This window comes from Gouania willdenowi, chromosome 22 (genome assembly GCF_900634775.1).
Source record: "Gouania willdenowi chromosome 22, fGouWil2.1, whole genome shotgun sequence".
Classification (NCBI taxonomy): domain Eukaryota; kingdom Metazoa; phylum Chordata; class Actinopteri; order Blenniiformes; family Gobiesocidae; genus Gouania; species Gouania willdenowi.
The window spans coordinates 32,717,396-32,729,781 of record NC_041065.1 but is presented as its reverse complement, the minus strand read 5'-3'; the positions used below and the strand labels follow the sequence as shown (position 1 = coordinate 32,729,781).

The 12,386-nt window shown below is 38.2% G+C and overlaps 1 protein-coding gene across 1 annotated transcript; it reads right to left on the bottom strand.

The window, feature by feature from the left end:
- Positions 1–4,447: 4,447 nt before the first annotated feature.
- On the bottom strand, positions 4,448–12,083 carry otomp (otolith matrix protein). Its single transcript, XM_028437575.1, has 9 exons — positions 11,823–12,083; positions 11,585–11,721; positions 10,692–10,794; positions 10,050–10,235; positions 8,009–8,183; positions 7,098–7,165; positions 5,695–5,879; positions 4,874–5,045; positions 4,448–4,794 (listed from the first exon to the last, which is right to left on the bottom strand). The coding sequence occupies exons 1-9, from the start codon at positions 11,911–11,913 to the stop codon at positions 4,784–4,786; spliced, it is 1,128 nt and encodes a 375-aa protein (XP_028293376.1). The 5' UTR covers positions 11,914–12,083; the 3' UTR covers positions 4,448–4,783.
- Positions 12,084–12,386: the final 303 nt, after the last annotated feature.

Genomic DNA, 12,386 nt, shown 5'->3' with positions numbered 1-12,386 from the left:
TAGTTCTTTTTCAGTGTAAAGCCTTGTTTTAATGACTGAGCAAATAAAAAATAATCAACTAACTCTGGTTTAACCTGATGAGAAGATCACAGTGATCAGTGATAAATAAATATATAAAAGACTGAAGATAAGTAAAATAAGTTAAAACAGCATTGTTAAAATAACATAAAATACATAAAAGCAAAGAGACACGACGAGACAAGGCGAGACAAGACAAGATGAGATGCAGCATCAAGAGTCGTAAGAGAAGATAGCACCTCACACACTGAGAATAAATAAATGAAATATATAATATAACGTACTAAATAAATAAATAATGTAATATATATGTAGGAGATAAATTATCAAGGCTAGTAGACAAGCTAACATATGACGGTAAGAAATATAAAACTTTCATTGTTAAAAACGGGCAGCAGTAGATAAATAATCTGAACTAATGAAGATTTATTTAACAAAGCATTTTCAACAGGAGATAAATGTTCATATCCCTTTGTTTTCTATTAGTTTAGTTTGTATGAGGAGGTTTGTTGTGTGTGTGTGTGTGTGTGAGAGAGAGAGAGAGAGAGAGAGAAGAGAGAGAGAGGAGAGAGAGAGAGAGAGAGAGAGAGAACAGAGAGAGAGAGAGAGAGAGCAGAGAGAGAGAACAGAGAGAGAGAACAGAGAGAGAGAGTGTGTGTGTGTGTGTGTGTGCGTGTGCGTGTGCGTGTGCGTGTGCGTGTGCGTGTGTGCGTGTGTGTGTGTGTGTGTGTGTTCTCACTCTGTGACAGAATGTGAATCACCTGCAGCAGCAGCAGATTACCCATAAAGCCCTGCAGAGGAATGATCACATGATCACATGGCGCCTGCACCGCCATTATACCCAGCACCTCTCACTGCAGACCTCAGGCTGGGTCAGCTACTGTACGTCAACTGTCATGATTGAACGGGTGAAATATGTGCGCTTTGTCCATGGACTTGGACAGGGTGGAGCCTGGAAGGGGGTGGGGTCAGGGTAAGGGTTAAGGGAAGAGGAAAATTAGCTGTTTAGAAGAAAAGCGGCACCTCCATCTTTTTATTGCTCAACAAACAGATTGTTTTTGTGCAGCTGATTACACAAACAGGTTGGTATTAATAATGTATGTGTGTCCATTGCAGAGGCTTTAAATACGCACTAATGCACCATCACTCATAATAATTATTAGAATTAAAATGATCATTTATTATGACTGGATCAAAACAATCATTAAAAAAAATATAAAGCCTGATACTCTAGTTACTGTAAGGTGATACTATTGTCTCTTGAGTTTTAAATAACAGGGATGTTCAATAATGAATAAATAACAGGTTCATTTTAGTGATTTTTTTTCACTATGTGTCAGAAAGTCTTTACGTTTACGATTCTTTTATTCTGTGAAAAAGTTGAAATCACCTAAAACTATCCTGGAATCCTGGATCTTCACCCACATTTAAACAACTTTAAAATAAAGATTATATTTAGGCTGAGAAGAGTTTAATGAGATGGTGATGGAAAAAACAACATGATCAGAGAAGGCGGGGCTTAATCAGGTGTTAACCAAGCTTGGTTCTTTTAGGAGCACTTTGTCAAAGTTAATGCAGAAAATGACTCCAAAACAAATTAAATAACCACAAAATAACAACAAAAACACACAAAATAAAGAATGCATAAATGGAGAGTGAGAAAATAAATACATAAACAAAAGTTATACATTTTATATTGACGCATATATTTAGTGTGTGTATATTTAGACTACAAATGTTACAAATAAGTACTGAAACTTGAATTTGAAGAAAAAATTGTGTGAAAACTAACCAGGAGAAAAATATACAAAATGACATACAATAAAATTGAAAATGACAAAAATACTCAAAATTAAAACCAAAAAATAGACAAAATTACCACAAATACACAAAAACTATCTATAAAAGCAAGGAATTGCTCTGTCTGTGTGTGTGTGTGTGTGTGTGTGTGTGTGTGTGTGTGTGTGTGTGTGTGTGTGTGTGTGTGTGTGTGTGTGTGTGTGTGTGTGTGTGTGTGTGTGTGTGTGTGTGTGTGAATGAAGTGTTTACAAGCTCAGTTTAAAGAGGATTTTAATTTACTTCTGAATTAAAGAGGAATTAAAGCTCCTATGTAAACCATTCATGAACAACTACTTAACTTCCCACCCATACTTCCTCCTAGCACTGCACTAGTTGTAGCAAAAGCACACAAAACATTAAAAAAAATGCATAACTGTGTTAAAAAATGTATAAAACGTGTAAAAAGAGAGAAAATAACAACAAAAACACATTAAAACACACAAACCCTTTGTTTTCTTTCTGTTTTAGCTCCTGTTTCTCTTCCTTGTTGTACATTTTCCACAGCTTCCTTTATGTAATAATAATAATAATAATATTAATAATAATAATATGGATGTTGCATGTTTTCATCCTTTCTGTTTGTTCTGTGACATTTAGTTTTTGACCTGCTGCAGCTATAGGGAATAACAAATGGAGACGTGTGGAAAAGTGAAGGAGAAATATCAGCATTATTGTTGTTAAGTGTTTCATAAGTAGTTGTGCAGGGGAGAGCATCCATCAGAGATGCATGGATGGGTGGGGGGTTGGATGCATGGATGGGTTGGATCCAGAGCCTGCTTTGGTCTGACTGAGTCTGAGTGAATGAGCATCGAAGCACCACAGCGCCATCAACAGGCAGCTCTGTGTGTGTGTGTGTGTGTGTGTGTGTGTGTGTGTGTGTGTGTGTGTGTGTGTGTGTGTGTGTGTGTGTGTGTCTTCTCTTTTGGGTTGTAATGGTGGAGATTTATCAGGAATATGATCAGGTGATAAAGTGGAATGTGTCACGTCTGCTGTAGAATAAAAGAGCTGCAGGATGAAGGTGAAGATGAGGATGGCTGCTGTCCAACCTGTTCTCCTCCAAGGTTACACCATCCTCTGGCCTTTAACACACACACACACACACACACACACACACACACACACACACACACACACACACACACACACACACACACACACACACACACACACACACACGCACACACACACACACACACACACACACACACACACACACACACACACACACACACACACACACACAATAAATAAGTGCAGCACATCCATCAGCAGGTCTCAGAGGACCAGGTTTGTCCTCTGGCTGATTCAGCCCAGCAGCACAAAGAAGGTCATGGAGCTCCACAAGGAGAAGATGTTCATCAGTTCTTCTACATAGAACACATTATATCACAGGTTCATATGTTTGCTCTTAATATCACTTTTACTCACACTGTTCAATTCTGAAAGAAAATCACCATTTATTCTTATTTTTAGTCTCTCACATGTTACTTTTCATCCCAAAAACTCAAAGAGAAAATATATTGTGTTCATCATGTTTTCTCATTTAATAATGATTTATAAAGTTTATTTTAAACAGACACGTGGAAACCATTGTTGGCCAGTAGCGCAACTGTGTTTAAATAACTATGTAACTAACTATGTAACTAAGTAACTAACTATGTAACTATGTAACTATCTATGTAACTAACTATGTAACTATGTAACTAACTATGTAACTAAGTAACTAACTATGTAACTAAGTAACTAAGTAACTAACTATGTAACTAAGTAACTAACTATGTAACTATGTAACTAACTATGTAACTAAGTAACTAACTATGTAACTAAGTAACTAACTATGTAACTATGTAACTATCTATGTAACTAACTATGTAACTATGTAACTAACTATGTAACTAAGTAACTAACTATGTAACTAAGTAACTAACTATGTAACTAAGTAACTAACTATGTAACTAACTATGTAACTATGTAACTAAGTAACTAACTATGTAACTAACTATGTAACTATGTAACTAAGTAACTAACTATGTAACTAAGTAACTAACTATGTAACTAAGTAACTAACTATGTAACTATGTAACTAACTATGTAACTAACTAACTAACTATGTAACTAACTATGTATCTATGTAACTAACTATGTAACTAAGTAACGATGACGATGAGTACATTCTTTTTTCATTTTGTGTGTTTCAGAGGGTTTTTTGTGTATTTTTGTCATCTTTTCAGATATTTTTTGCCATTTTGTGTGTTTTTGCACTCATTTTCCTGTCATTATGTGTGACTGTAGTCTTCTGTCATTTTGTGTGTTTTTGGACCAATCATGTCGTCATTTTGGATTTTTTGAGTATTTTTTGTATAATTAGACTGTATTGTATATTCCTCTGTTATTTTGTGTGTTTTTAGACAAATGTTTCTGTATCTTTGTTGCCGTTGTGGGTATTTTGACTCATTTCTCTGTTTTTGGACTCATCTTGTGTCTTTCTTTGGCCCTCAGATGTCTGCGCTATCCAGTAACAGAGACCTCTAATATTTCCCTGTTGTTCAGTAGACTGACTCTGTGGGAAGAGGAAGATTTAGATATGAAGTTACACAGGTTCCCATTGAGGGAAACAAACACATTTATTCAGAAAATAAATCCATCTGTTGTATTTAGGATATTTAGGAGGTATTGTAACTATTTTTCTCAAAGACAAATCAAATCTTTATGAAGCAACATGATTCATCATCATTAGAATAAAAGACAACATTCTGCACATTTTCCTATTCTATTGTCCCTATTTTCACATGTTTAGGAGCTACTTATCCTTCCTTAGTGTGACAGAGTGAACATATATTAGTGTTAATGAGAATAAACATGAATAACAGCAGAAGAAGAGCACAGATGGTAGATGTAGAGGGGGGGAGGACTTCCTTCTTCTCCATCAACAGAAACCTGTTGACAAACACACACACACACACACACCATCAATGACTCCGCCCACTCGCCAACACAATCACACATCACGACTCACCCTCACACTCGAAGGCCTGCAGCTTGGTGGTGTAGGAGGGGCCTAACCAGGAAGTGTAGCTGCCCAGGACTCTGTGCAGGTGGAGGGTGGAGTCACTGAAGAGCAAATCTGATTGGCCGTAGCCTGCCGACGTGAACAGGCTGAAACCTTCGGTAGCGTTAGCGAACGCAGTCTGTAGGAGAGAGTAGAGTGTGTCTGTGTGTGTGTGTGTCACAAAATGTCTTGTAAACCACACATAACTAAAAAAACACAAAACAGCAGCAAAATACAAAAACCACACAAAACATGACAAACACACATACAATAACAATGACACATAAAAAACACACTAAACAGAAGTAAAAAATCTCCACAAAACAGCAGAAACAAAAATCGCAAAATGACTGCAGACATCCAGAATAACAACAAAAAAAGCATGAAATGACTCCATAATATGACACACATAAAATAAACAAAACACTGAAAACAGTGTTAGAATAAAACAGCACAAAATGTCTTCACAAAAATGTGACAAAAAACACAAAACCTCAGAAAATAGTGATTTTAAAAATATACAAGACAACAAAAAGACACAAAACAGCAGAAAAAAGAATCACAAAATTACTGTATATATTCAGAATGACAACAAAGAAAGGACGAAATGACTCCAAAACTACAGAAAACATGACTAAATGAAATGAAATAACAACAAAAACACTAATAAAACAGCACAATGTCTTTAAAAAACATCACAAAAAGTTGATAAAAATATTCAAAACAGAAAAAAAATAGCACAAGATGATTTTTAAAAACACACAAAGCGCGCACACACACACACACACCTGCAGACGGTCCAGGTATTTCCACACCCGACACTTGTCCTCTAAACGCACCACCACAGCGTTGGCAGGGACTGCTGCTAGGTGGCACCTCTCATACTCCTCCAGGTCTGCTTCACTGCCATCAGGACAAAGCAGCTTCAGGTCTTCAAGCTCCAGGTCCAGGGCCCACGACTCCTGGTTCTTACCTGCAGAGAAGAGACAAAAACTATTAAACCAAATAGCTTCAGTTTGGATGAAAAACACCTTCAAACCAAAGCAGCTTTTTTTTTTTTTTTTTAACCAAAATCTAAATTAGATTTGCATTAGAAGAACAAGTAGAGTTTAGTGGATTTATCATCCATTGTTTTAGTGTTTGTTAGTTTCACATCAGTAAATGTCTTCACACAGCTCTGCTGAAAGCTTGGTTACCATAGTTATTATTGTTATAAAGCTGAGCTACAGTGTTTCACACACACAGAAACAATGACACCTACGGAGACCCTAAAGGGACATGATGAAAAACTAGAAGAGGAAGAAGAAGAAGAAGAAGAAAAAAAAAAAGACAATTGCGAGGGCTCGCAAAAGTTCTGGTTCCAGGTCAGAGTTCATCACAATAACATTACACAGTTTGTTGTTCTCATGGATCCAGATCTCCTCAGACCAGAACAGACTTGGTCCATACTCGTTTAGTGTCATTAATCCACAACAGTCAGTTTAGATACACATGGAATTTGTGAAGCATTTATGAAATAATGTATTTACGGTATCATTGCAGTCCAAACAAATCCAACATCACACAAACTTGAACCAAGCAGCAGAGGTAGGACTGATGACATCATCACTGTAGAGCTAGGACTGATGACATCATCACTGTAGAGCTAGGACTGATGACATCATCACTGTAGAGGTAGGACTGATGACATCATCACTGTAGAGGTAGGACTGATGACATCATCACAGTAGAGCTAGGACTGATGACATCATCACTGTAGAGCTAGGACTGATGACATCATCACTGTAGAGGTAGGACTGATGACATCATCACAGTAGAGCTAGGACTGATGACATCATCACTGTGGAGCCAGGACTGATGACATCATCACTGTGGAGCCAGGACTGATGACATCATCACTGTAGAGGTAGGACTGATGACATCATCACTGTAGAGGTAGGACTAATGACATCATCACTGTAGAGCTAGGACTGATGACATCATCACTGGAGAGGTAGGACAGATGACATCATCACTGTAGAGGTAGGACTGATGACATCATCACTGTAGAGGTAGGACTGGTTTTTTGGGTACTTTTGTAGTAGAGTCATCTTTTTAGTTTATTTGATTGTCCTTTTGTGTATTTTTGCCACTTTTGAATCATTTTGTGTAGATCTGCTGTTAAAGATAAAATACTATATTAAATACTGACCGTCCAGGTTGTCATAAACAGTCGTGTGTTTGACAAAAGCCACATCTCCAAGATTCTCAGCCACACACCTGAAAAACATCCAACAAAAGGAAAGCTCTCAGCGGCTAAATGAATGAATGTAAAATGTGTGTTAGTGTAACAGCATGACACAGAGAATATGATACACACAGTGACAATGTTGCACAGCAGCCTGTGAGTCAAAGCAAATTCACTTCAAACCATTCCTAATATTTGTGTTTAATCTGCATGAAGTCGACACAAAGTGTGTCATTTGAAAAGAAAGAGATTTATTGGAATAATTACACACACATGATTGGATTGTTACTGAAAGTCTGAATGAAAGCCAGTGTTTTCTTTGTTGAAACAGCAGAAGGAAATCATTGAAAAGAGCCGAGCAGTGTAAATGTCGTCTAGACGTTAGACAAAAAAAACGACAGTTAAAAAAAAGACACAAAATGACTCCAAAAACCAACAAAACTACAATAAAAAGAGACACAAAACAACAAAAATAAACAAAATGAGCCCAAAAACACATAAAATGACAAAAATAATGCACAAAACCACTCCAAAAACCACAATGACAATACACAAAATGACAATAAAAATATACACAGCTTAAAAAATATGCAAAATGACTTCACAAAGATACAAAAGAACAACAAAAAAGACACAAAGCAATTCAAGAAATACACATAATGATGATAAAAGGGCACAAAATGAATCTGTAAAAGACACAAAGCGTGAATAAAATTACATACTGAGTGCTGATTGGATGGTTGCTGTGTTTTCTTTGTTAAAGTAAATGAATAAAAACAAGCTGAGCAGTGTCTTTATTAGAGCTCTGAGCTCCAGTGCTGGGCTCCTCCTCCAGGTGAGACAGATGGAGAACAGGGTGAGGTGTACGGGTGTACCTGAGGGCCCCCGCCTCGCCGTAGTGCCTCTCCTTGTGGTTGTTGACACAGATGTGCCGGTCGTTCTCGTCTCCGATGCAGGCCTCACACAGGTTCTTAGGGTTGTTGCCTCTGGGGTCGTGCTGAGGGTCTTTAACGCCCGGTACACAGCTGTAACCAAAGAAGTTTCCCACCACTGCCAAAACACCAGTCAAATAAATGGTTATTTTCAAAACTCACATTTAATTCCATTTTTTGGGACCTTTTTCCCGTTACAAAAATATCTTCTTGTATCGTTATCATGAGGCCAGTAGCAAATATCTTCTCATGATTTTTGTTTATTGTCCCACCCCTATTCGTAATTTATTTTTGTGTTTTTTTTGTAGAACCACGGCAATGTGATGATATTGGTAACTTGAGCCATGTATGGTATTTGCATGGTATGGTATTGTATTGCATTTTATCGTATCGAATGGTATGATATTGCAAGGTATTGCATTGTCGGCTTTCGTATCGGACCACATGGTACCACACCCTGTCATTTCGTGTATGGTATTCAGTGACGTGCCGTGACCACTAGGGTAGGGTAGGCAGAGCGTTCCAAATCGAGATCGCCAATGTCAACACCAATGACAGTTTCATATGTTTCTGCTAGCAAGTGTTAATTCAATTAAATTCAGTTAAATTCAACTTTATTTGTATAGCACAATTTACAACAAAGTCATCTCAATACACTTATCAAAATATAAAATTCATAATAAGAAAGAAAAAACCCAACATGAGCTACATGAACATGCATTTAGCCGTCTAACAAAATCAACATCATAAACACCATTAAAGAAGCATAAACATTTATTTAATATAGTCTCCATACTCTCCCAACAACATATCTCATGACACAGCAGCACATCTGTTGTTTGTGTTGGAAACACAGAAACACAGAGAAACATGGAGAAAATGGCAACAACAACAACTCAGAACAGCCTCAGTGAGGAGCATCCACAAAGTCAATCCTTCCTTTTGTTCCATTTACTGTAGAAAGTACCAACAATGTTCTGACCTTACCTTTGCTGAAGCTCTGGTAACTCAGGTGTTGGTCTCCATCTTTTAAAAGCTGTCGTTTTTCCTCAAAAAAAGTTTGCCGTCATCCTGACTCTAGTGTTATCCCACCCACTAGCTAGAGAACGTAGCAGCAGCGGTCACGTGTTATCAATTCACTAATGCACTGTGAACTTACGTATAGCATTTAGCATAGCACTGTTATATGGTGAAATGGTTTTCATCTTGGGAACTGACTGCGTATGCGAAAACACAAAAATACGCCATGGAACAGAGGCATAGCAGCAATGTGCTTTTGAGAAGGGGTGTGGCCTCCTCCTGCCTTACAGCGGTTAGGAAATAGTGATGTTTAGCGATTTGGGCTATGAAAAGCACAAAATGCTGACACTTTCAAACTTATAGGTACTGTAGGTTATCTATTGGAAATTGAAAAATAAATCATTTATAATAATATTATAATTAAAACAAATAGTCAAATGCATTGCATTTGTAACGTTAGGCATAGCATTGTGTGGTATCGCATATTGTCATTTTTGTGCATGGTATCGCATCGCATCATGTCGAATGGCACTGTATTGTATAATATTGTACGGCATAATATGGTATGGTATTGTATCATATGGCATGGCATGGTATCGCATTTGTGTCATATTGAATGGTATGGTCTTGTAGGGTATCGCATCGCAGGGTATTGTGCGTTTATAGCATCGAATGGCATCACATTCCAGTGTTCCACACATGGTATCGTACCACGTTATCTAGTATTGCATCGCATCTTATCGTACCACATGATATTGTACCGTATGGTATGACATTTTATGGTAAGGTATAGCATCCTATTATTTTGTTTGGCATCACATCACACGTTATTGCATGGGTCTATATAGTATTGCATGGTATGGTATCGTATTGCATGGTGCCCTGTGATTCCCTCCCATACGTCCCTATCCCTGTGTCTCATTCTGTTTTATACCTTTACCTTAAAGCGTCCTATGTGTCTCACCTCTGGGGAAGTTACACTGTTCTCCCACGCTGATCTGGGACGTGTTCACCAGGTAGCCAATAGGAACAGTCCATCCCACTGTGGTGCGAATGCCAGGATGACAGGAACTGCGTTCATGCATTTCCAGCAGAGAGAGATCAGAGGAGGAACGGCGTGCCATGGCCACCACATAGTAGCTGATTCCATCTGGAGATGAAGTGTGTTCAAACTTTAGCTCTGAAGTTACAGGACGAACGTAGCTTAGCCTTTAGCCTAGCCTAGCTCACAAAATGAATGCAGCTTAGCCTTTAACCCAGGCAAACCTCATGAACGCGGCTTAGCCTTTAGCCCAGGCTAACATCATTAACGCAGCTTAGCCTTTAGCCCAGGCTAACATCATTAACACAGCTTAGCCTTTAGCCCAGGCTAACATCATTAATGCAGCTTAACCTTTAGTCCAGGCTAACATCATTAACGCAGCTTAGCCTTTAGCCCAGGCTAACGTCATTAACGCAGCTTAGCCTTTAGCCCAGGCTAGCATCATGAACGCAGCTTAGCCCAAGCTAACATTATGAACACAGCTTAGCCTTTAGCCCAGGCTAACATCACGAACGCAGCTTAATCTTTAGCCTAGCCAAGCTAGCATCATGAACTGTTGCTTACCCAAACCATTGTGAGACTCTCCTGCAGCTAGCTCGAGGCCGTGGCAGAAACCTGCAGCATAAATATCATCTGCAAACATGGAGGCTGCATCTGCTGTCCCGTTCTGAAATATAGGAATATACAGAGTTACACAGAATATAAACTAAAGTACTAAAGTACTCCACAAAAAGTACACTACAGAAAAATATATTTAAGGACTTCAAAAAGACACAAAACAACAACAAAAACACACATAACATGCCCAAAAACACACAAGACCACAATAAAAAATACACAAAATTAGAATAAGAACGCACAAAATGACTGCGTAAATATAAAAAACTACAACAAAAATACACAAACTGAGCCCATAAACACAACATGACAGAAAAATATAAAAACCACAATATTGATACACAAAATGACAATGAAAACATATATATAGCGCAACAAATACACAAAACAACAACAAAAATACACAATATTTCACCAAAAACATAACATGACATGAAAATATAGATAGTGACAATAAAAAGGCACGACATCACTCAAAAACACACAAAACCACAACATAAATACACAAAATGACTCTGAAAACCCACAAAACTGCAAAATTAATAGACTAAAAGTCTCCAAAAGCACACACTATAGAGAAATACATGTAAGGACTCAAAAGACACACAAAACAACAACATGACAATGAAAACAAACAGCATAAATAATACACAAAATTACAACAAAAATGCACAAAACCACTTCATAAAGATACAAAAGAACAACAAAAAAATCACAAAGCAATTCAAGAAACATAATGACAAAAATACACAAAACAACGATAAAAGGATACAGAACTTCTATATAATTACACTAGACCCTTGTGTATTTTTTGTGTGTAATATGAACACATTCTGTACCTTAATCTTCTCCATACAGTCCCTGGTGTTGGTCCCACGGACACAGAGCAGTGTTCCCCTGACGTTCCGTGCTGTGGCGTTCCCAGCCAGGTCCCAACACTTCTGCTCCTCAGCATCAGACAGAACACACCACGACACTGAGGAACACGGCGAGGAACACAGACACACCTCAAACCTTTGGACATCTTTGGTCGTACATGTGAATAAAGTGTTGAACAATGATTTCAGGTAAACGTACCTGTGCTTTTCTTATGTGAGGCACATGTGACCAACAGAAGAGGCAGAAAGAGGAGGAAAGCAGCACACAGACGTCTACCTGGACCCTTCATCTTGACTCTGGTTAAAGTCTAGAACTCAGTTTGATGATCCCATCCTCTCTCTAAGCCTTAGAAATGAGAATGTAGATCAGCAAAGAGTTCCCACCCTTTTAAACTGGACTACTCTGTCTGTAATCCTTCCTTCTTTGAGCGATATAACGTTTCCCTGAGACGTGTTCCTTCCCATGAGGAGAGGATGGAGGTAGGAGCACTTCAGGTCATCTGGCACACAGTCCTGACTGGCCTCTTTAATTAAACAAGCTGTGGACAATGTGTCTCTGTGTGTGATCTGTGTGGGGGGATAAGATCCTTCTGTGACTCACTGGAGACCAAAGGTCCAGGTAGACCTGAACCTCTCAACCTCTCTCTCTCTCTACCTCTTTCTCTCTCTCTCTACCTCTCTCTACCTCTCTACCTCTCTCTCTCTCTCTCTAGAAAACACACGTTTATACGTCTACTGATCCAACGATCCATACTAGACCAAC